This window comes from Macaca fascicularis, chromosome 1 (genome assembly GCF_037993035.2).
Source record: "Macaca fascicularis isolate 582-1 chromosome 1, T2T-MFA8v1.1".
NCBI classification, from domain to species: Eukaryota; Metazoa; Chordata; class Mammalia; order Primates; family Cercopithecidae; genus Macaca; species Macaca fascicularis.
In genome coordinates this window covers 150,236,570-150,261,155 of record NC_088375.1, presented here as the reverse complement: position 1 = coordinate 150,261,155, position 24,586 = coordinate 150,236,570, and the positions used below count along the sequence as shown (strand labels likewise).

The following is a 24,586-nucleotide window of genomic DNA, read 5'->3' as shown; positions in this document are numbered from 1 at the left end:
CATCATCTCTCTTCTCCATAATAGAGAGAAATACAAAAATACTAGCTATGTAGGACCCATCACATATAGATAAATAACAATTCAGTTGCAGTGTGCCAGGATAGAAGGAAAAATTAATCATAGCAACAGTCTCTGTTGTCTTTGGAATGTCGTAGAGAAATTCTTTCAATTATTTTCCCAGGTTTCTCCTTTGACTGCTATTTTTTGGGCATTCACGAAAAAAAGACTTCAGAGAAATGCTGAGCTAACATGAGAAAAATGAGCACTCATGTGGACAATCTTAATATCACTTCGGTAGATTTTAACGATACACAATAATGATAAGAACAATAATGGTGGAAAATCTTAGTGACAGCTGATTTTTTTTGATTGCCTAGGATCTACTAAATGTTGATGGGAAAATATTGATATCCAGTAGAGAATGGCATGTTGCTTTAACCTGCAGAGTGGCCTATTATTGCTATCATGGGGGAAAACATGTGTTATGTTCAAAGAGTGACTCTAAAGGGATTTGTCAAGCAGATGTTTCAAGAACAGTGTAACAACTCATCTGCATAACTATGGCAGAAACGGTAACCTGTTACCTAATAAAGTCTCCATTTACAGGAGTCTTCTTTTCATTCTTTCACCTATTACCAAGAAAGAGAAACTCATTGCTAATCGCCAGGAGAAATACTAATTTTCTTGCCAACCTTTCAGCACCAACAGGCTTAGGGCAGTGAACCTGTAACAAGGTCCACAGGAGCTTCTAGGATTAGGGGCAGAAGATCCCACAATAAAGAATTGATGGAGACCACCAAAAAGGCAGCTGAAAGAACATTTTGCTGAAATTCACACATTGAAAGATGTCTGTTTCCTAATATATGTCTTGAAAATAAAATAGCAACAACCATTTATTAAGAGTTTCATATGTCAGGAAATTAGCATAGATTATTTCCTCTACTTCTTGACAAGCCCTGTAAAATAGGTATTATTATCCAACTTTGACCAAAAAAGACACTAGGGTTGGGTAATATCCTGAGGTCACATAGTTACTAAGTGACAGAGAGAGGATGGGAGCTCAGCCCATGTGCCCCTAGATGACATGCTCTTTCCCACTACATCATAGGCCCTACACCCAAATTGATGGTTGGCCCCTCCATTCATTCGGGAAAGAAAGGAAGCATTTATTCTGATTCCAACAAAGCAGGGAATTGGCCATGCTGCTGTAGAAAGCTGCATTTATACACCACTTCACCATTTTTAAAATTTCCACCCTCTAGGATCCATATTATCTTATCTATTCCTCACAAGCACCTTGTGATTTGGTAGAGAGACTCTATTTAAAAATAAACTAGCCCAGAGAGGCCGGGCGTGGTGGCTCACTCCTGTAATCCCAGCACTTCGGGATGCCAAAGTGAGTGGATCACTTGAGGCCAGGAGACCAGCCTGGCCAACATGGCAAAACCCCGTCTCTACTAAAAATACAAAAATTAGTCGGGCATGGTGGCACACGCCTGTAGTCCCAGCTACTCGGGAGGCTGAGGCAGGAGAATCACTTGAACCCAGGAGCCAGAGGTTGCAGTGGGCCAAGATCGCACCATTGCACTCCAGCCTGGCCACAGAGCGAGACTCTGTCTCAAAAAAATAAATAAATAAAATAAAAGAGAGAAAAATTAGCCAGGTGTGGTGGTACATGCCTGTAATCCCAGCTACTTGGGAGGCTGAGGCAGGAGAATCACTTGAACCCAGGAGGCACATGTTGCAGTGAGCCGAGATAGTGCCATTGCACTCCAGCCTGGCCAACAGAGCGAGGCTCCATCTCCAAAAAAAAAAAAGGAAAGAAAGAAAGAAACTAGCCCAGAGATATTAAGTGAGCTACCCAAAGTCACACAGAAGACGGGCAGACTGATATAGTGGAAGAAGTCCTGCTGAGCTGGGAAAGACACTGTGCTAGGCAGAACTTACCCCACACCAAGAGCTACCCCTGCACAAACCATCCCTTTTTCTAGCACTTCAGTCATTTTCATTTTTTAATTACAGAGGATTCTGAACTCAGATGAATTCTGTGTTTATGGTGGGAAGGTTTATGCTGTGAAACAGAAGGCAGATCTTAGGGTGGTTGCCCCTTGCGGCAAGATGGAAGTTCAGATTCACGCTTTCAACAACATGGCACTCGTTTGAGTGGAACACAGACTTTTATCCGATAAACAGCATTGAAAACACAAACAACGTGGGCTTGAGGTCATTTAAAACCTCACCAAAGGACTGATTCCAGTCTATCGGCAAGGAAAAGAAAGTTACTTTGTCATGGAAGAAAAGGACACAAGGTGAGAAGGAACCAGCATGTATGAGAGTCAGCTATGTGACAGGAACTGTGCACACAGCGTCTCACTGAATCCTGAGAGCACCCTATGAAGGCAGAAATCATAAGCCCCACCCTTAGAAAAGGAAGTTGAAGCTCAGCATAGTTGATCATTTGATGGAAACCACATGGCGAGTGAGAGGCAGAGTCAGCCATGGACCCCAGGTCTGGCTGATTCTTCTTACTATGCTTAGCTGCCTCTCTGACTTATAAACATTATATTAAAATTCTTTCTAATGGGACTCTTACCTACTATATACCCACTTTTATATATTTTCTGATTAAATTCATTCTAAGTTCCATATAACCCCGAAAGAGATGTCTCTGAAAACTTTTTCTTGTTTTTTTCCCCTGACTCAATCACAGCAGGATCTGAAAACTTTTTCATTCAATCTGTATATTCACTTGTATTTATTTAGCTCATTCTAGGTGACAAGCACCATGATATGTGCTGGAGATGCAACAGTAAACAAGCCAGGCACTGTTCTGCCTTCATAGACTATAACAAACTTCGTCTGTAAAGAATCAAGAAGTTAATTTGTATGCTTTTTAGGCTGTGAGGTCTCTGTTGCAAGTAAACTCTGCCATTGTAGCATAAAAGCATCTATAAGTAATACATAAATGAATGGGTGTGGATGCATTCCAATAAAACTTTACAAAAATAGGCACAGGAGTTTTCTGACCCCTGCTCTCTAGAGGAAGACTCAGAAAGGTAAGCAAGTAATTAGCAACACATCATGATAATTACTCTAATTGATAGTGAGCTCTGAGAATACATTGCAGGGACACCTAAGCCAGATTGGGAGAGATCAAGGATGGCTTCCAGGAAGAATTGGCATCCTCAAAGCAACCTGAAGGATGAGTAGGAATTAGCCAAACATAATATTCTGGTCCTCTTCCACTTATTGTATTTATGTTTTCCTTTAACTGCATTTCTCAGTAACAAATCTTTTAATCTTTAAATTCTTTAATCTATAAATAATTGAATCATTTGCTTGTCTCATTCCTTTTCATCAAAATAATTCAAGTCCTCTCCCCACCCTCCCACAACAAGTACATCAACTTTTTCCTTCAGTGTGTCAACTTCTAGATTTTACTCAATCCATCGACAGTCTTATAAACATCTGAACACAAATAAGCTGAACTTTAACAGATAAATTTTATAGTGTGTAAATAATACTTCAAAAAGCTATTGGAAATAAATAAATAAAGCCAGCCTCCTGACTCCCATGAGTCCTCAAAGGACAACTGAACTTTGATGAAGCCAGTAGAGACTGGGTTCTTGAGAAACCCAACTTTATCTCAATCCCCAAAAATCCTCACGGAATGTGAACTCATAGCCAAAAATCAAAAGTACACACAATAGCAAGGTATTATAAGAAAGAGCTTCAGAAATAACAAATAGCAAAATCTGATCTGCAAAGACTTCAGGTATTTGAATAAGATACAAAAATATAAAATAATATATTTCATATTTTTACAGAAATAAAAGATTAGGTGTATGAGCAAGAAACAAGACCATAAGAAAGACCAAGTGAATTTGAAAAAAAAAATAGAACTTGTAAAAATGCATTAATAAGTGGATTAAGAAGCACATTAAACATAACACAAAAAGAATTAAAATATATATAAGTATAGTTTGTCAATGTACAAATAAAAAAGATTTTTAAAGAAAATATTTTTTAAAAGAATTAGTTATTTGGAAAAGACAGATTAAGTAACAGATTAATGCTGTCAAAGAGAGAATTAGAGAACTGGAAGAGAGGTCTAAATAAATAATCATAAGGATTAATGCAGACATACAAGGAGCTAGAATATATGAACAACACATAAAATGTACTAGAAAGATATAATAAAGAGAATGTGGAGGAGGCACTATTTGAAGAGCTCAAGACTGAGATTTTCCAGAATAATTGGGTGACTACAAAACTTCAATCATGAAATTAAAAGCCCATTACCTAGCAAAGAATTCTTACTTGTACACTGTATAGTACTTGGCCAAGTTACAATGAGGGCATTTTCTACTGTTTTTAGAGGCAATCAGGTTATCAAGGAACTATGGCATTTACATAATATTATACTACTTGGGCTTCAAAAGCAGATAATATTATGAAAAACATTCTGTGCAGTTTGCATTTTCCTCATTCGCCAAATTCATAGGTTTCTTTCCAAATTACTTTGCTGTTTTTAGCAAAAACTGAAACAGACTGGACTCTAGGTTTTAGGTAATGTTGAAATCCCTGGAGATCTTCAATGTCTGGTACAGTGTTAGACACAGTAGTGATTGCGTAAGAAAGGTTGTTGACTGACAACCAGCATGATCAGGTTAGCAACAATGGGAGATAAGGAAGTTTATTGAAAGTGACATCTGAAAGAAACCAACCTAAGAGTGTCTTTCCAGATCTTGAAATAAAATTGGATTTAGTAAATATCATTCTAATACAGACGTCCCCCGACCACCTTACAGGAAAAGCTCAGGTTGTAGTAAGAATAATCTTAGCTAACATTTATGAATCATTTACTATTACCAGGCACTGTGCTAAGTGTGTAATAAGGAGAAGAAAATAGGAATAAGTTTAAATCCTACTCAACAAACTGTCTTTAGCCCTACATAACTGAAAACAATTTGCTTACATTCTCTAAATGCATTAGTGAATCCTACTGCTGCGTATCTGTTATTAGTTGTAATACCAAAAAGACTCACAGATAAATAAATAAGTAAATAAATAAAATTTTTTGGCCAGGTGCAGTGGCTTACACCAGTAATCCCAGCACTTTGGGAAGCTGAGGCGGGTAGATCATCTGCGGTCAGGAATTTGAGACCAGCCTGGCCAATATGGTGAAACCCATCTCTACTAAAAATACAAAAATTAGCCAGGCGTGGTGGTGGGCACCTGTAATCCCAGCTACTCGGGAGGCTGAGGTGGGAGAAATACTTGAACATGGGAGACGGAGGTTGCAGTGAGCTGAGATTGCGCCATTGCACTCCAGCCTGGGCAACGCAGCGAGACTCTGTCTCCTATTTTTACTTTAACAGAGAAGAGAAATCTCTCTCTCTCTGTCTCTATGTCTCTGTCTCTCTCTCTCTCTGTCTCTCTCTCTCTCTCTCTATACACACACACACACACACACACACACACATATATATATATATTTTTGTTTTTTTGAGGCAATCTCACTCTGTCTCCCAGGCTGAAGTGCAGTGGTACCATCATGGCTCACTGTAGCCTCAACTTCCTGGGCTCAAGCCATCCTCCCACCTCAGCCTCCTGAGCAGCTGGGACTACAAGCATGTGCCACCATGCTCGGCTAATTTTTGTTTATTGTTTGTAGAGATAAGTTCTTGCTATGTTGCCCAGGTTGGTCTTGAACTTCTGGGCTCAAGCAATCCTCCTGCCTTAACCTCCCAAAGTGTTGGGATTACAGGCATAAGCCACTGCGTCCAGTTGATAATTTAAAAAAGAAATTTTTTTAATTGACAAAAAGGATGGGGTTGTTGAAATCCTTTTTTCTGAACACAGAAAGAAAATATATAAAACGAAATGAGACCGGGCACAGTGGTTCACGCCTGTAATCCCAGCACTTTGGGAGGAAGAGGTGGATGGATTCCAAGGCCAAGGTGGGTACACTCCAGCCTGGGCAACAAGAGCAAAACTTCATCTCAAAATAATAATAATAATAATACCCATGGAGGAATGGGTAAGAAAAATATTTCTTCATTTAGCCAATTTAGTCTGCTCCCTATAGAAAGCTGTGAATCTACCAAATACAGCATAGTCTTGGCCTCAGGACAGTGAGTTTCAAACTTTAGGGTACACCAACTTCACCAATAAGCTTATTAAAAATATAGATTCCTGAGCCCAACTGGAAGAATTCTGATGTAGCAGGTTTGGAATAAGGCCTAGAATTCTGCCTTGTTTTTTTGCAGGTACCACAGGTAATTGGGCAGGTGGTACAGTGTCCTCCTCCCAAAACTCTGTCTTACAACAGAGACACAAGCCTTCCCCTTTTCTATGAATCCTGAGAACTGGGAACAGTTCTAGGGCAACCACAGAGGTAATCTGACTTACAAGGGTTCAGTTTGGTCTGGATCCTCTGATCTGGAACTATATAGTTAGCACTGTGATTATCAGAGAGGCAGCAGTATTTCCAGGCATGATGTAAACTGCTATTTATTATAATGGCAGCTTTAATAATTGATGCAAAAGTATGCATTAAAGAAATTATTTTCATATGTCTATCTACTCCTTCCCTGTTTCACAAAGAAATTGCTCTCACCTTTTTATAGTTGTTATGGTAGTCGGCCATTTTCTTCTGGTTTTCTACTTCAGATTCAGCTTTGAGAATGAGAAGGCATAGTTTGGGCAAAATAGATGTTTGTAACATTTTTTATTAACCTGAAGAGTGGGTGATCAATATGTTTACCTATTGCATAGCAGCCAACTGGACACCAAAGCTTCTTTGAAGTGAAGCACCACATTGAGTGGCTAAAACCAGGGAGGTGGAGAGAATATGTAAACATCTTTGGTAAAATACAGTTAAATTTACTGTTACTTTGAAGCAACCCTTTGAAGTACCCCTTAGCAACTGGTTCCTTAAGACAGAGATTATTATAAGTGACAGATCCTAATTATTACGAAGACATAAGGTTTCATCATTTCTGTTTAATGTACGAACCACCTGCATTTGCTCTCATTCATTGAGTCAATCAGGAGGAGAAGACATGAAATATATTTAACATCTACTTATTAAAATGATGTTCCCCTGCCCACTGAATTTTATACAACAATGTTCACTCCAAAGAGTTAACTGTATTTCCCTTTTTTTCTGCAGAACTTTTTGATGACTTTGCAAACCAGTCAACAATTCAGCACAAAGACATCCGGAGTCACGCTGGCATGTTGTGACAGAATCGCACAATTACATGGGATCCATCCCATTCTGAAAATGCCCCCAACAGCAAACAGAACAGGTAAATGGAATCAAACGTCAGAGCCAGCACAGCCTGAGAGCGCCTTGAAACTCAGACTCCACAATCTATGTGGAAAGTGTCCTGCTGTGGCATGAAATAAATGAAACAGAAAATGATGGCAAGACTGCTAAGAACATCCTTTGCTTTGGTCTTCCTTGGCCTCTTTGGGGTGCTGGGGACAGCAACAATTTCATGCAGAAATGAAGAAGGGAAAGCTGTGGACTGGTAGGTAAATGAAATGGAAGGATTGCCGCATGCAAACAGCCTCAGTCTGGGAGTTGGCCTGGCTCGCTGCGAAGTTCCTAAGGGAATATCCATTCTCTTTCCTCCCTTTACAAATAAAGGAAGTTAAAGTGTGCAAATGGGCCACATTCCCAAGCAGGGGTAGGCTTCTGAGTGAGGGAGTTTCCCCCTGAAGAAGAGCTGAGCAGCCCCTCTTGGGCCTGATTCACTGTTCTCAGCAGGGCAAGGCTGGTAGCCACAGAAGTGGGATTGAACTGGCGGCTTCTGGCAGCTGGCAGCTTCTTTTAATTACATCATGGTTTTTCCTAACAGAACATTTCCAACATCCATTTAAAGACTGACAGAGTAAAGAAGCCAGATTTTTTTTTTTCTGAAAATGGAGCATGTGCTTCTCCTTATGAGAAGGAGAAGGGGGATCTGGTCACACACAGCACTCTTTGCCTAACCTCGGTTTGTTTGACAGCAGAGGCAGCTGATGCCATGAGTGGTAGGTAGGTCACCGGCCTGTTGTACAGTGTCAAAGACATTAAATGCTGTTTTATATTATAGTCATGGGTTCTCCTAAAGCTTTAGTTACTTTTTCACTCTTTAATTGGGATATTTAAGTTTGCCATAATGGTTGGTGTCAAGCTTTTTGCGTAAATTTCAGGCTAGAGAACACAGGTATACTCAAGGCAGTAGTCAGTCTTACAGCAGTTACTGAGCTCAACAGAGCTCTGTGTGGAGTGTTGAAACTACAAATATGAACAAAACCTGGTTCCTACCCTCAAGGACCTCACAGTTATGTGGTAAGGGCATAGGTGGAACATAGGGGAACAGAGAGCCCAAAAAGCATCTCTGAGGACGTAGTTTTTGATCTAAGTTTTAAGAACAATTATGAAGTAGCTGGAAAAAGAAGGGATGTGCAAGGGTATCTCAGGCCAATGAAGGAGCAATGAGGAGGTAGAGAAGCAAGAGGCAACATGGAAATTTGGGAGTTGCAAGTAATTTAGTATTGCTGGAACTTCAGGAGAATACAGGAAGATGACCGGAGGTGAGGTTACAGAGGTGGGAACAGCCAGGGGGTCTGTGTGCTGAGCTATAAGGTTTGAACTTGACATTGAAAGGGAGCTACTGGAGGACTTCAAGCAGGGGTGTGAACGGTGAGATTTGCACTTCAGGAAGCCCATTGGCAGTACTTTGAGGGCTGGATTGATGGGGAGCAGCCTAGCATCACAGAGACCAGGAGCACTTTTGCAGCATTACCGGTAAGAAGAGGTGTGGACCTGAGTTAAAGAAGTGGTCATGGGACTGGGCGTGGTGGCTTACGCCTGTAATCCCAGCACTTTGGGAGGCCGAGGCGGGTGGATCCCCTGAGGTTGGGAGTTCGAGACCAGCCTGACCAACATGGAGAAATCCCACCTCTACTAAAAATACAAAATTAGCTGGGTGTGGTGGCACATGCTTGTGATCCCAGCTACTCGGGAGGCTGAGGCAGGAAAATCTCTTGAACCCCAGAGGCGGAGGTTGTGGTGAGCCGACATTGTGCCATTGCACTCCAGCCTGGGCAACAACAGTGAAACTCTGTCTCAAAAACAAAGAAAAGAAAAAGAAGTGGTCATGGGAATAGAAAGGAGGACATGCTGAGAAGACTTGGTGATGGATGGGCTGCAGCGGGTAGGAGAAAGGGAGATGTTAAGAAATAATTTTAGGTTGGCCAGGCACGGTGGCTCACGCCTGTAATCCCAGCACCTTGGGAGGCCAAGGCAGGCAGATCACCTGAGGTCAGGAGTTCAAGACCAGCCTGACCAACATGGAGAAACCCCGTCTCTATTAAAAATACAAAATTAGCCAGGGGTGGTGGCGCATGCCTGTAATCCCAGCTACTTGGGAAGCTGAGGCTGGAGAATTGCTTGAACCTGGGAGTAGGAGGTTTCAGTGAACCAAGATCATGCCATTGCACTCCAGCCTAGGCAACAAGAGTGGGACTTCATCTCAAAAAATAAATAAATAAATAATTTTAGGTTTCTGCCTCTGTGACTGTGTGGGATGAGCAGATTTGGAGCAAAATATTATAAACTTGGTTTCAAAACTTTGGAGTTGGGGGGTTTCCGGGACATCTTTGTGTTTAGGTTTCTCTGGACCTCAGCAGAAAGGTCTGGGCTAGAAACAGATTGAGGACTCTTGAGTACATAATTAGAAACGGTCACCCAGGAAAAATGTTTAAAAGTACTGGCTCTCAACTGGTGTGCCGCAGCACACTGATCGTTCACAAACCCTTCACTGGTGGGCCACTAAATTGTGATTGATATAGAAAATCATTTTTGCCACAAGTGAATGGACATATTACTTAGCAATGTCTGTTAGAGAGAATATAAGCAACTTGCTGCCAAGCTGCTAACATTTATTGAGACAAGTAAGAAAAGGGACCATCAAGTCAGTACCAAAGAATAATTTCATGTTTCCTGCCACACGTGAGGACCTAACCCTGTAAGAAAGCATAAGCAGGGCAGGAAAGAGTTCACTTAAATAAAGTATAGGACTGAAGGGGACCAAGTGAAGAGTGTGCAGCCTTTATGGGTTTGTGACACTGTTGTATGGTAATAGTGTATATATTATAATGTTTGGTGCACTGTGAGTGTTTAGGGGTTAATGGTGGGGTTCATGCTATTAGAAAGTATTTGGCCAGATCAGTGGCTCTCAACCGAGGGTAATTTTGCCCTCAGAGGACTTTTGATAATGTCTGGAGACAATTTTGATTGTCACAACTTGGCAGTGCTACTGGCATCTAATAGGTAGAGGGCAGGGATCCTACAATGCAGAGGACAGCTCCCACAACAAAGAACGATCTGGCCAAAAACGTGACTAGAGCACATTGAGAAACGCTGAGCTAGGTAATGCAATAATGCCTTAATGCTTCTTGGCTGAGCTACCTCTCCTCCCTGTGAGATATCCAAGGGAGATATACAAATGGAAAACAATAGTAAAGGAAGGAAAGGGCCTACTTAATTGCTTGGTTTTAGCCCTGAATCATCAAGGCAGAGTATTCTGATAAACTGAGCTGAAGAATGCAGTTTAGGACAGGGGTTCAAAGTACCTTCCACCTCTCCTGAAGCCCAAACCCAAATCTCATACCCAGTCAGCCAACTGCATGGTCTGGGCCTTGGCCTTCTCTCCACTGTAGCCACATGGATCACAGAAGCAACAGAAAGGGCCACTCTCAACGTATATGGACTTCCACTTCAGGGACTCCACCCACCAGTATAACCAAGGTCTTAGAACATATCCAATCAGATTTTTATTTTCTTCTCTGGGGAGGAGCAAAGATAAGGGTGAAGAAAGAGACAGAGAGCTGGAGCAAATCCCTTTCCTTAGAGGCCTTCTGTGAAACATAAGCGAGAGATATATTAAAGTGTGTAATACAGTTACTGCCACAGGAAAGCAGTCAATAAATGTTAGTAACTCATAATTATTTTATCTGTTAGGTTTACTTTTTACAAGTTACCTAAAAGACAAAACAAGGAAAGTGGAGAGACTGGGTTAGAGTACCTGTACCTAGACTCTACAACTAGAAGCTGGAGGAAGAGTGAGCAACTAATGAATACCACCAAGAGTGTTTTGGGAAGGACATTACAACAGCTATATGAAGCATATGCCTCTAAGGTATGTTATATAGTTAATTGTTCACTTGAATAATATAAAATGCACAAAACTGAGTCCAAAGCCTTCCAAGAGTTTTCTGTTCACCTACCCAACTCCCAATCCTAGCACCTTGAGGTAAGCTAGCTCAGAACCAGCTCAAGACAACTATCTGAGTCAATCTGACATGAAACATGTCATCGTACTCCACAGCAATGCCAAATTTACATGGCACCATGTCCAGTGGTATCACTAGGCAAGGTGTGAATTGTATACTGAAGTCTTCCTGCTGCCAAAATGTCTGTCAGTTTGCTTATTCATCTAATAGAAATAGGGAGAGGAGCCTCTGCTGCTGCAGGGCAATACAGATCTGTGATTAACATGCTATGAGTTATGGATTGTTTATGTCATGGCGTTATCAGTGGTGGTGAGCTCAGTAAAGGGCTCTACTTGATCTTCCTTTTAATTAATTGTTTTCAAAATGATATGTTGAAAACTAGGACTCTAGTTCAAGGCCCTAGAACTAACTTGCCTGGGTGGAGATTATCCCTGCTGTATCTGGACTTTATCAGGCAATGAGCTAACCAGCCAAAGAGATACAGGTAAATAGACCTGCTGGCTTAATGTGGGCATGCTCCCAATATCCCAGGCACCATCTGTTGCTTAGTTTCAAGATACTACTTTCCAACCCGGGGTGACAAGTAAAATCAAGCCATGATTAACATTCAATTATACTCATGTATGCATTTCCTAACAATAACTTATAGACAAGTAAATACATAACATGACTGTGTTCCTATAATATGCTGGACTGTATGGTGGGCCTTCACATATGTCAAGTAATTTAATGCCCACAATAATACCTTTTTAGCCTCTAGCACTGCACATATGTATCTGAGTATTTACTCAAAATACACAGGGAACTGACATGGTGTGTGGTAATATTCATGTTATTTACCTGCCATTAAGACTAGCCTTCAGAGTCAAGTTACAAAGTTAAAACTTATCTGTAGGCTATTTGAGAACATGTGACGTGCCAAGCACTTTTCTAGATACTTTTCAAAATTATTTTGTCTCAACAACCCTGCTTTGAATAAACAGACGACAGCTGACCCTGAACCATGCTGGGGTAGGGGTGCCGGCCCTCATGTAGTCAACAATTTATGTATAACTTTTGACGTCCTAAAAATTTATCTACTAACAGCTTACTGTTTGACTGGATGCCTTACTGATAACATCAATAGTCGAATAATGTGTATTTTTTATGTTATATATCTTATATACTGTATTCTTAACAATAAAGTAAGCTAGAGAAAGGAAAATGTTATGAAGAAAATCATTAAGGAAGAGAGAATATATTTACCCTTCATTAAGTGGAAATGGATCATCATAAGTGTCTTCATCCTTGTCATCTTCCTGTTGAGTCAGCTAAGCAGAACGAAGAAGGGGAAGGGCTGGTCTTGCTATCTCGGGGGTGGCAGAGACGGAAGAGGTGGGGAAGGTGGAAGGGGAAGCAAGAGAGGCAGGCACACTCAGTGTAACTTTCATATGAAAAAATAAAATGACTTCTATCTATTTGCTTTTTCATTTCTCCAAAAACGTTTCTATGCAGTAGTAATCTTTTTTTCACTGTTTGCTTTAGTTTCAGTGCCTGTATCACAGATGGGTTCATGTTGTAAAAGAAGTTAAAAGCAGTCTTTTTATTTTTTTCTTTTGAGACAGGATCTCCTTTGACCCCCAGGCTGCAGTGCAGTGGCACAGGCTGGTCTCAAATTCCTGGACTCAAGCAATCCACCCACATTGGCCTCCCGAAGTGCTGGGATTATAAGTATGAGACACTGCATCTGGCCTAAAAGTAGTCTTGAATGATCAGAATGCTTCTAACAGATTGTCTAATGTTGATTTGTGTTCTTGCACCACCTCTTCTATGTCTTCTTGCTCATCATCTGGCTCTGGTTCCATTAAGTCATGCTCTGTTAATTTCTCTAGTGTGGTGTCTATTAGCTTTTGAATTTCTCCAAGAATCTTATTTTGAAACCCATCACCCCCAACCTTTCTTGCCATATCCACAATCTCTTTCATGACTTTCTTGATTGACTCTGTCATACATCCTGTGAAGTCATGCACAACATCTGGACACAGTTTTTTCCAGCAGGAATGTATTGGTTTGGGCTTGATGGCTTTCATGGCTTTTCCTATAACAGAAATGGCATCTTCAATGCTGTAATCCTCTCCTATGTTCTGTCATGTGTTCCATAGCACTGACAATCCTTTCCAGAGAGCACCATATGTAATGAGCCTTAAAAGTCCTTATGAACCTGATTTAGAGGCTGAATCAGAGACATTATGTTTGGGGGCAGGTGGACAACTTTGACACCTTTGGTGTTAAACTCATGGGATTTTTAGTGCCCAGTGGCACTATCCAATACCAAAAGAACTTTAAAAGGCAGTTCCTTACTGGCAAGGTACCTTCTGACTTTAGAGACAAAGCATCAATGGAACCAATTCAGTAAAAGGGTTCTTGTTGCCCAGGTCTTCTTCTTGTACAACTGGCAGCTGGTATATATCTTTTCCCTTCAAGGCTCAAGAGTTAGCAGCTTTATAGATAGGTGTAGTCCTGATTATCAACCCAACTGCATTTGCACAAAACAGTAGAGTTAATCTGTCCCTTCCTGCCTTAAATCCTGATGCTTGCTTCTCTTCCTTACCAATAAATGTCCTTTGTGGTACTTTTTTCCAGAAGAAGGAATTTTCATCTGCATTAAAAACCTGCTCAGGAAGAAATTCTTTCTCCTCAATGATGTTATTGATAGCATCTAGGAATTCATCTGCTGCCTCTTGGTCAGTGAAAGCTATTTCTCCTGTTATCTTAATTTTTTCTCAGGCCAAACCTCTTTCTAAAATTGTCAAACCATCCTTTGCTGGTATTAAATTCTCCAGCTTTAGATGATCTACCTTCCTCCTGCTTTGTCATATAGTGACTTCACTTTTTCTCAAATCATATTAGAGTCTATGGTATTCCTTTCTTATAGCAATCCTGCACCCATATAAAAGCTGCATTTTAATTTTAAGTATGAGCTATAAAAGTATTTTGTAAAAAGTGCAAGGTTTTCATACCTGCTGGCATAGCTGCAGTGAGGGCTTCACAAATTTCGTTTCCTTTTTTCACAATGGCCCTTATGCTGGATTCACTTATCTTGAAATGGCAGGCAACTGAAGCTGCAGACCTCAATCCGCAGAACTTATCAAGCAATTCAACATATTCTTGTAATGTCATGACTTGTCTTTGCTTTTTAGAAGCATTTCCAGCACCAGTAGTGGCACTCAGTATAGGTCCTATGGTTTTATTCAAGGTTTCTGATATTGTCCCAAACATGATGAAAAATACGCAAGAGCTGTGAGAGATCACTTTTGACTACAGTATGCAATTTACTGGAGAGAACTGCTAGTGTGGAGGTTGTTAGTGTCATGTGGCATTTTCAGCAGATATTCACAAGACTTGAGCTCACCTCAATGGTGACAAGAGGTGGCTATCAAATTATTACAGTAGTACAGTATTACTCCAGTTAATTTAATGCAGTTATGACTTAATACTGCATATTTATGTTTGTTTATATTTCTTGACTGTGAATGGTACCGTGTTTGGTCTGTGTTTGTGTATGTAAATTTTGATAAATTTTAACTTTTTATAATAGATTTGTACATATTTTAGGGCAGCAAATGATAAAATAGACTAGTATCTGCATATATTGTATACATTCATGATGTATCTCACTGTTTCTTAATTTTTAAAAATATTTCTAGGCTATGTGGTTCATCTGTGAGTTTTTTTTTCAAATTGTCAAAAATCCCCCCTAAATTGTCCAATATATGTTTTTAAAAGCCTGCATACAAATAGACCCATGCAGTTCAAACCCAAGGGCCAACCATATTATATAAAATGAAAACTGCCCGCAGCTGCTTCTGCTTTCCAGGTTGGGGATGGGGACCAGGAGCATATCTATTAGTGGGAAAATAATGTCTACATTGTTCCCTTCCCCATCAATGAGACTGCTGCGGGAGGAAGAAGGAAAGAGCAACATTGTAAAGCCTCTGTTATTTGCCTTAGCTGGAGTAGACAGGCCTTCGCTTGGCCAATACAATAATGATCTTTGGAGGTGCAAAGGTAGCCCCACACCCTAGCAGGGAGACACAGTTAAACTGCTCTGCTAAACAAAAAAAGGGATGGAAGGAAGCCAGGGATTAAAAAGCATAAGAAACACCGAGAGAGACTGGGATAAGGCCTTATGGTGATGTAAAACCATTCAATATTTCTTACCCTTAGTAAAACCTGCCACATGCAATGTCTTGAGTGATAGGTTCTGGGGGGAAAATGACAGTAAAGGGACTGATTTCTATGCTTGATTGGCACAGAGCCAAAAGAAGGGAGCAACAGCAGTTTGATATCCAGGTATGACTCAGTGTTCTTTGGAAGCTGGAATTATGTGCCAGAAATGACTGTGAGAATATTACTCCTCCACCCCTTGACCTGGAGTTGAACCTCTGACAGAGCGTGAAATGCAAGATTAGACCAACTGGTTTTAAATCTCAAATGTGAAGGTGACCAAGGCCAATAGCTGGGTTACATTTGGAATTGTTTCCCTTCTCTTGCATTTACAAATAAGAGTCTTCCATGCACCTTCATAAACATTTATCAAACTATATTGCCTATACTTGTCTGACTATATTTTCTGCTAGACAGGGGGCAGAGACTGTACCCCTCTCGTTCAACACTCAATATGACTATTGTTCAAAACAATACAGAACATAGGTGTTAAAGGAATAAAGCTGTTCAAAGGCACACGCCTACATCTACCTACTCTTAAGTCCATGATCTTTTCCCTTTATCAATAGCCTCTCCTCCAACTAAGGCTACAATCCACTTAACTTCAGCTGGTAGTTACACTCAGAATAATAAACTTCATTTATCATAAAGAATAAATTCCTTACTGGATCATCCCAGAATTCCTCCATGTTGTACCCCAAAGGCACACAAATGGCCTCCTTACCACATTCAGTGCAGGCTCATAGAGTAACTAACTCTTCAGAGTTCTCCAGATGATGATATGAATGCCATTCAGTAGCTATGATCAATTATGGAAAATGAAGGTAAGAAAACAGCTTACTTTTCAGGGTATTCCTAAACACAGTAGACAAGAATGCAGCAACAGACTATGTTGTGCATTTTTCAAAAAAAAATTTTTATTACATCAAATAAGCAACTATGAGAGGCTTCTTTATTGACTTCGTTTTCTAAGAAAAAAGCAGGGCCTTTTTTAAGGACATAGGTTATCCTTTCCTGCTTTTAATTATGTCACTGAGATTTTTTAAAATATTGACATTATTGGCTTCAATAAAAGTCGTATCATCACACAAATTAAATGGAACCACCTAAAACAAATATTAGCAAGTTTCTAAAACATGAAAAATAGATATGATCGAAATAATAGCTTTATTTTGGCTCTAAGATTTGGCTGTTTGAAAATTGACTCATATTTGGCCTTACCAGAGGAAACCCAATATCACACAGTAAATTTCACCACATTTTTAAGCAGGAAAATATCAAGTTGGAAAGGTGAAGTGACACTGAAAAATGGATTGCAGAAAAATCCTCCCATAACAAGAGGAAGGGAGAGCAGATAATGAGGAATCCTGATTAAACACAAAGCTACTACCCAGCAGTGAAGTGAAGCACAAAGTGGGCAGAGGAAGTCAGATCCTGACAGCCGGTTCTGCACTGTGCCTATAATATCAATGGAAAAAACCTTAGATGTAATCCTTGGTTGGTTGTTCCTACTTCATTTCCTGAACAAATAATTCAGTACTCCTTTATTATACACTGGTTGCTTAATCAGAAATTTGGTTCCAAAACAACCAAGAGAAATAGGAACATTGCCCTCAAACACAGATCACAATGCATAGGGCTCCTGTCACATGAGTAAAAATCATGCATAGTTAAAAATGGACTTCCTTTTCCCTGTCTTACATGTCACAGGCTTCATATTGATGGGGAAGCTGCCTATTAGGGGAATAGATGACTTCTCATGTGCATTAATGAAAGCAATGTATTGTAGGCTGGGTAGCTGGTAGAAATGTTGTGAGAGTTTGTAAGTGGAAGATTTACACCATTCTGACCCTAGTATATTCCTGCAGAGTAACAACACAGCCTATCTAATATACAATGATGGAGTCCCTAAATCTGTGAATTACAGCAGGAAGTATGGACACACCAAAGGTATGACAAAGATTCTTGGTTTCTCTTTCCTATTGGAAATCAATGTTTTCTTAAATATTTCATCTTGAATATCCTTATATTCATACTAAATAGATAGCTTTTCTTCTTAATAGTTTATTTGAGTTATTGAAATGTATGACTTCTGTATCACTGGTTATAATATAATTATATGATTTGACTTGGCATTCTCATTTTTAGAAATCTCATTTTATTTCTTAATACATTTTAAAATATTTGCTTTGCAGCAGGAATCCAGGCACTGACACTGTGGACACACACACTAGCAATTATATATATATATATGCACATTAATATGTATATATGTATATGTGCATGTAGTATATATGCACAAACACATTTTAGTCAGATTTATTGATATAATTTATATACAGTAAAATGAACTCTTCTTAACATACAGTTCCCTTGGAAATATACATTTTTGAAAAAAGTATTTTAAATAGTTTTTTATATTAATTTGTATCATGTTGTTTACATTATCACATATAGTAATTTTTATTATACTTTTACAATTTTTCTATTTCTAAACTTTGCACACATGTTTGTGAACCACAGAAAAATTCAAAATATAGGTAAACAAAAAAACTATAATCATAATGCCCATTAGATAAACCATATTTAATCCTTTCTACTTTTTCTAAAATACATATTTTAAAACATTTTTACAAAACTACTGTAATGACTATTTTTCAACCTTTTTTCAATTTAATATCTCATACATAACTTTCTATGGCAACAAGTATTCAGAAGGTTCCAAATTCAAATGCCTTCAGGGAACAGGCAAATGATGTCAGCAAGTGAAAGGAGGAAGTTACCATTCAACTTGCCTGATACGGACACAATTTTCCAGGAGATGTTGAAAATTAATATTTGTGGAAAATCTCCCTAGTTTTTAAATGTTGGCACTAAGTTCAAAGTTTAAAAAATACTCTGCAAGCCCAATAAAATGTATCCATAGGCTGGATTTGGCTCATGGATGTCAGTTTGCAGCCTCTGATTTAGAATATAGTTTGTAATGCGCCAAAGGTCATGAACTTTGAAAGCTTTTTATTTAGCAAAGTAGCTCTCCTGAATGCCCTATTTACTGGGAACCCAACAATTTTCATAACATGCTACATTCTTCAACCTCTCCTCCAACAATCTCCCACACCATTCCTGATCTACCCTGCTAGCTGCCACAAGGGTTTTGTGAAATGGCTGTAAAGGAGTAGGGTGCAACATGAAGTGGAGGGGTTCTCTTGGCCAACAGATACCTTAATATCCTATGGCATTCTGATACTGAGAACACACACACCCACCAGGAGGCTAGGATTCCAGCAAATTGGCACACTCATCTGCACAGAGGAGAACTCTTGAAGGTTATCCAGTTCTGTTACACAACAGAACTTTCAATATTTTCCACCTGGACACAGGTATTGATTCTATTTCCACCCAAAGAACAACAGTACGCTTTCTTAAAATAGGCTCTTTGAAAAGAAAATAACTAGAAGACATTTGGTTTTTAATCTAACAATTAGGCAAACATGAGTGAATCTTATGTTTGCATAGTCATACGCAAACTGGAAAGTCTAGCTATCATACCAAACTTACCCTGATAAATTTCTAAACACAAAAATAGTCAGGCGTCTGTTTTACCAAGTTCATTTTGCCATGTCACAAAGTGATAAAAATCTTTCTATTTTCTTCCTTATTGGGTTTCATGTTATTTATTTTGCTCTAGAGATTTTTACAAACGTAATTAACTAGGATGCTTTAGCACAGCTTCCTTTTTTTCTCTTTGCTTATTTTATTGGGCTTGTAGAAATGGTGACTCTTCTGCTGGGCAGCAGCTTTTTATAACAAATTATTGTGAGTATATTTCTTTATGTGATATTTTCTCTTTCAAATCTGTTTTTCAGTCGGCTTTTGAAAACAGCCTAGCTGCTTAGTAGCGAAGACACTATCTAAATCTTGCTAGGTGACTGTACAGTTTAACAAGGTCAAATTCCAATTTAGCAAATTTGCATTCTGCCAAAACAAATTTTCCATGTGATTTCAACATGAAATTCCTCTTAACTCTTCACAGGATGGCTACCTTGGTTCCCTTTTTGTGGTGGCTTTTTATCAGTAATCAGGCATTGTGGTATGTGCCAGAATTGTATTTGAAATCTTTGAAAAATAAGCATGATCCTTGTGATTATTAGCCTAATAAAACACTACTCTGAAGCATAAATGGGCTTAAATGTTGCCACTGTGAACCCTATTTTAAAAGAAGCTTTGTTTTTCTGATTTATCTTTGTTAAATTTATCTTTGGTAGGTTTACTGCTGTGGAACAGAGTTCAAGGGTTCTGGCTGATTCATTCCATCCCTCAGTTTCCGCCAATTCCAGAAGAAGGCTATGATTATCCACCCACAGGGAGACGAAATGGACAAAGTGGCATCTGCATAACTTTCAAGTACAACCAGTATGAGGCAATAGGTAAAACTAAAGTATGTGAGAAAAAAAAAACAGATAACTATGTTGAAGAAAGGATTTGGAAATATATTCATAAATGTGTCACTTCGTTTATTGATCTATTCATAGACCCTCTGATACCTAGATTCTAATGCTGGCTTTGCCATAGTGAGGCCTTGGGCAGGCTCACTTACTGGGCTTTGGCTCTTAATCTACCAGTGCAGTTGTTGAACTTGATCAGGGCAGTAGTTTCAAATGTATTCAGGGGCCTGGTAGAGAACATATATGAGTGAAACAGACAGATGTTACATGGGAAGTGAGGATAGTGACAAACTGGGGTGCTGACCCTTGTCTAGCTTCCCTTAAAGCCTCAGCTCCATTGTATTGTGGCTCAACAGGAATGCAAGCCTAATGATTACAAATCTTCATATTTCTCATGAAGTACCAGAAACCTAGAGGGTGTGTGTGTGTGTGTGTGTCAGAGAGAGAGAGAAACTGATTTCTAAATATGAGCTCAATCTGAATTTTTTTTTGAAGTTTTCCAGGCCACATGTTCCTTGTAAGCCACCAACATGACACCTCTGAGCCAGATAATCTTCCTTTAAGATTTCAAGCTCAGCCAAAAATACTTAGATTTGGCAAACTGTGGTGGGAAAGGAGAAGTAGGGACAGGTTGGTAGCTAAATAGTAGTGAAAAGCAACTTGCCTATAGATACAGGAAGTTTAGAAAATGTTTCTCATCAAATTTCCATCTTATGGCAAGGATCACTGAGCTCTTCATCCAAGTCAAGCTCTAGCCTTACTAGTTGAAATCATATAATGATGCTGAAAATCACAGAGATTAGGCACGCACACTGAGGAGCTGATTATTCTTAAAGCTGTTTGATTGGTACATGGAATTCTCGACTTTAGTGTATGTATATGTACATTTAGAAGGAAAAATATATGGTCTCCAAGGCCAGATTACCTGGGTTTGAATATCAATTTTATCAATTACAAACTTTATAATCTTGGGCGTGTAATGTAAATTCTCAGTTAATTCATCCATAAAGTAAAGATAATGATAACAACAGAATTTACCTGATAATATGGTTGCTTTGAGGATTAAATGAGTAAACCATGTAAAACTTGTAGGACCATGTCTGGAAACTAGGAAATGCTTAACAGGTGTCAGTTATTTTAACAAAAAGTTATTTGAAGGCTATTGGTTTAAAGAAATAAATGCCTTTGTTTTTGTGTTGTTTTGTTTTTTAATCCACAATAAGATCTATAATATCAGCAAGCATTTCCATTTGTGTCTTAATTCTCAACTTTTCTTTACTGTTTCTTGATTCAGATTCTCAGCTCTTGGTCTGCAACCCAAACATCTATAGCTGTTCCATCCCGGCCACCTTTCACCAGGAGCTCATTCACATGCCCCAGCTGTGCACCAGGGCCAGCTCATCAGAGATTCCTGGCAGGCTCCTCACCACACTTCAGTCAGCCCAGGGACAAAAATTCCTCCATTTTGCAAAGTCTGATTCTTTTCTTGACGGTATGAAAGACCATCATCAAACAACATGCTATATAATTCTGCTGCTGAACTCAGTAGGGATAGCTTAGAGAAATATTCTGAGTATCAGGGAAAGAGAGATGAAAAAAGGGAGCAAAGAGAAAAGGAAAAAGGAAAGTCAAGGATCAGTTCAAACAGTAGCCTGCTATACTTGAATAGCCAGGTTGCTGAGTCAACCACAAAAGTATCTCATAGCCATCCAGCCAGGAGCCAGTGAAAACTCAGTCTCCAGCCTCTGCTTGGCATGGGGCCATAGTCATCTCCATTTCTTCTATTCCCTGAGCAGTTATTTTAAGCCTTCCTTACTCTCAAGTCCTTTACACTACTCTGACCCCTCACTCATAGCTTCCTTTTCTCCTTCATCAATAGAACAATGATCGCTAGGGAGAAACTACTTCAATATGGCCCCTCACCCCTCCAACAATCTTATCTGTTCTCCTTCCTTTTTGCAGGGTTTTCCCCCACCCCCAAAGAAGTGATGAACCCCCCATGCTCTGAAACCTATCTCAGCCTCAGCATACCTTGATTTGTCCACCTGATCTGTTCTCTCTGTTCTGTTTCAGCTCTCCCACTCCCCAGGCTCCTTCCTCATAACATACAAACATGCCTAAAAACCCTCCCTCAATTCTAAAGCATCTATAGGTCTATTTTTCCTTTTCTTTCAGATTTATTTGTTTTAAACTCATCAGGGCCTTCACTTGCTCAATGTTCCTTCACTGCAGTCTTGCTTCTGTCTGTAGACACTCGAATCTTTCCCCAGTCACCAGTGACTGCCTTAGTCTTCCTTGATTAATTGCTCACTGTCTTCCTTGATTAATTGCTTCCTTCTTTTATACATTGAATAAAATGTACTGAAAGACTACTACTAGCCAAGCCCTGTGTTAGGCACTAGAGATCTCAAACTTGACAGGACAGAGATAGTCTCTGCAGAATGTGGCACTGTTGAAATCATTTCATTTTTTAAACTCTCACCTTCACTGATTTTGGGGAATACGCAGTCCCCTGGTCTTCCTCCCACTTCTAAATTTCTTCTGCTGGGTCCTCTTCCTCTGACTACTCTTTAGGTGACTGGGTTGCCATGTACCCCCCACCCTTCCTTATTTCATTCTACATACCCATGCTGGGCAATTCCAGCAAGCCTGCCAATGATTCTCAAGTCTTGATCTCTACCCCAGACCTCTATACTGTCTGATGTATTTAACAGCAAGTGAGACATTTCTACTTGAAGGTGGTACAGCCACACCAAGTTCAACATGCCAAACTTACTGCATCATCATCCCCTACAAACCTACTTTTTCTTGCATTCTGCACAGTCATCCAGTCACTCCCCATCTCTTCTTCTTCTCACTCCTCTATCAAACTATCAAATTCAGTCAGTTCCAGATCCTTAATAACACTCACATTTATTATATCTTCCCCAAACTCTTTGCCACTGCCATGGGTCACACCTGTGTTTATTGACACAGTTATTGTGACAGCTTTATGTTTTTCCTTTCTTCTTTCTAACCCGTCCTTCCCAAACCTGCCCATTGCCTCTCAACTGATATTTATGATCATAAACTGATATTTATTATCATAAACCAGTTTCTATTAATTCTTTACTAACATTCCTTTAAAAACTCCCCATTGATTTCAGGAAAATCCAAACATTTTGGCATGATTTACAAAGTTCCCTAGAAACTGGCCCTGATTCCTTCTCTAGTCTAATTTTTTCCAAAGGTTTTTCCAGGACAAAGACATATATTGCTTCATTCGTTTTATAGAACAGAAGATGTTTGCAAACACCAACATCATCATAGTAATGATGATAATAACTTTCATTTACACATCACTTCAGCATTTACAAAATGTTTTCTCATCCACTATCTCAATTATATTGTTATTATTGTGCTTGTGACATCCACATATCAGGGGTGAATGATGATTTCCATTCCAGAGTATATTTTCAGAGACTAATCTAAGTGTAAATACCAACCTCACTATCTTTCTCCTCCTAAACCCTAGACATCTTTGCAGCCTGGATGGCTCAACGGCTGAAGACACACTTGTTAACAGAAACCTGGCAGCGAAAAAGACAAGAGCTTCCCTCAAACTGCTCCCTTCCTTACCATGTCTACAATATCAAAGCAATTAAGTTATCACGACACTCTTATTTCAGTTCTTATCAGGATCATGCCAAGTGGTGTATTTCCCAAAAGGGCACCAAAAATCACTGGACATGTATTGGAGACCTAAATCGGAGTCCACACCAAGCCTTCAGAAGTGGAGGATTCATTTGTACCCAGAACTGGCATATTTACCAAGCATTTCAAGGATTAGTATTATATTATGAAAGCTGTAACTAAACTTGGTGAAAGGACACATGTACTATCATTGAAAACCTTAATAATGGGTCTTCTTCCATTACACCTTCTTTATATTTTAAAAGCCTGTGAATATACTCATAACCTGCATATCACAAAATAAAATACTTTTCTCTCATGTTTACCATTTAATCTTCTATTTAATGGTAATTTATTTACTTTACACTATATATCATAAACTATTATACACAACTGAGAACAGAGGAAATAAAAAGAAAAATATTTTTCCACATTAGTCAACTCCAATTGTTTATAGATTGACTGGCCACCTGGTAGACTAAATTTCATCTCCTTCACAAAGACTTCCCTGACTCTCTTCCCCACCCTTTTTTGAAGAAAAACAAATAACTCTCTCTGCATATTCTTCCATACTGTTTGATCATATTGCTCCTAAAGTTCTTTCTCACTGGTTTATGGTTAAGGCTTATTTGTCATTCCTTCAGCTGCTACTTACTAATTGGATGATCTTGAGCCATTCACTTGGATTCTCTGAACTTTGTTTGTTCTCATCTATGAAAGGGAGATAATAGCTAGGTATGTTCAAACATCTAGCCCAGAGCCCGGCACATAGATGACACTTAAAAATACTAGTGGAATTTGAGTTTGCATTCCAGCAAAAAAAAAAAAAAAAAAGACAAAAGAAGTTTCAGAAATGAGTAATATTTTACAAGAAAAATGTTAAAGTCACATTAGGAGAAAAAAACTCCATAGTACAACTCATCAACTTGAGGGAAATAAGGAAGTGTAAAATAATGAAACCAGAATCA

At 39.2% G+C, this 24,586-nt stretch overlaps 2 protein-coding genes across 10 annotated transcripts in view; one reads left to right on the top strand and one right to left on the bottom strand.

Moving 5' to 3' along the window:
• LOC102117077 (uricase) overlaps nucleotides 1–14,392 on the bottom strand; it is a 40,501-nt gene extending 26,109 nt beyond the window's left edge. For 2 of the 4 annotated variants that reach the window (XM_005542887.5, XM_005542886.4), the window contains exon 1: nucleotides 6,623–6,706. Coding sequence is in view for 1 of the 4 variants with exons in the window: in XM_005542886.4 (XP_005542943.3) it covers nucleotides 6,623–6,652 (30 nt within the window). In the remaining 3 variants the exon portion in view is untranslated. Of the gene's footprint in view, nucleotides 1–6,622; nucleotides 6,707–12,540; nucleotides 12,617–14,294 lie in introns of those variants that run through there. The other 2 variants (XM_045368210.3, XM_045368204.3) reach the window with 2 other exon arrangements.
• On the top strand, nucleotides 7,250–23,949 carry DNASE2B (deoxyribonuclease 2 beta). Of its 6 annotated transcripts, none has more exons than XM_045368186.3 (6): nucleotides 7,250–7,316; nucleotides 11,024–11,201; nucleotides 17,370–17,451; nucleotides 19,767–19,928; nucleotides 21,241–21,438; nucleotides 23,461–23,949. In XM_045368186.3, exons 2-6 carry the CDS (start codon nucleotides 11,136–11,138, stop codon nucleotides 23,799–23,801), a joined length of 849 nt encoding a protein of 282 aa, XP_045224121.1. In that variant the 5' UTR covers nucleotides 7,250–7,316; nucleotides 11,024–11,135; the 3' UTR covers nucleotides 23,802–23,949. The 6 variants fall into 6 exon arrangements, with proteins under 6 accessions (XP_045224121.1, XP_045224117.1, XP_045224127.1 ...); XM_045368182.3 differs by having other exon boundaries at nucleotides 7,250–7,541; XM_045368192.3 differs by having other exon boundaries at nucleotides 7,250–7,541; nucleotides 19,767–19,939.
• Nucleotides 23,950–24,586: the final 637 nt, after the last annotated feature.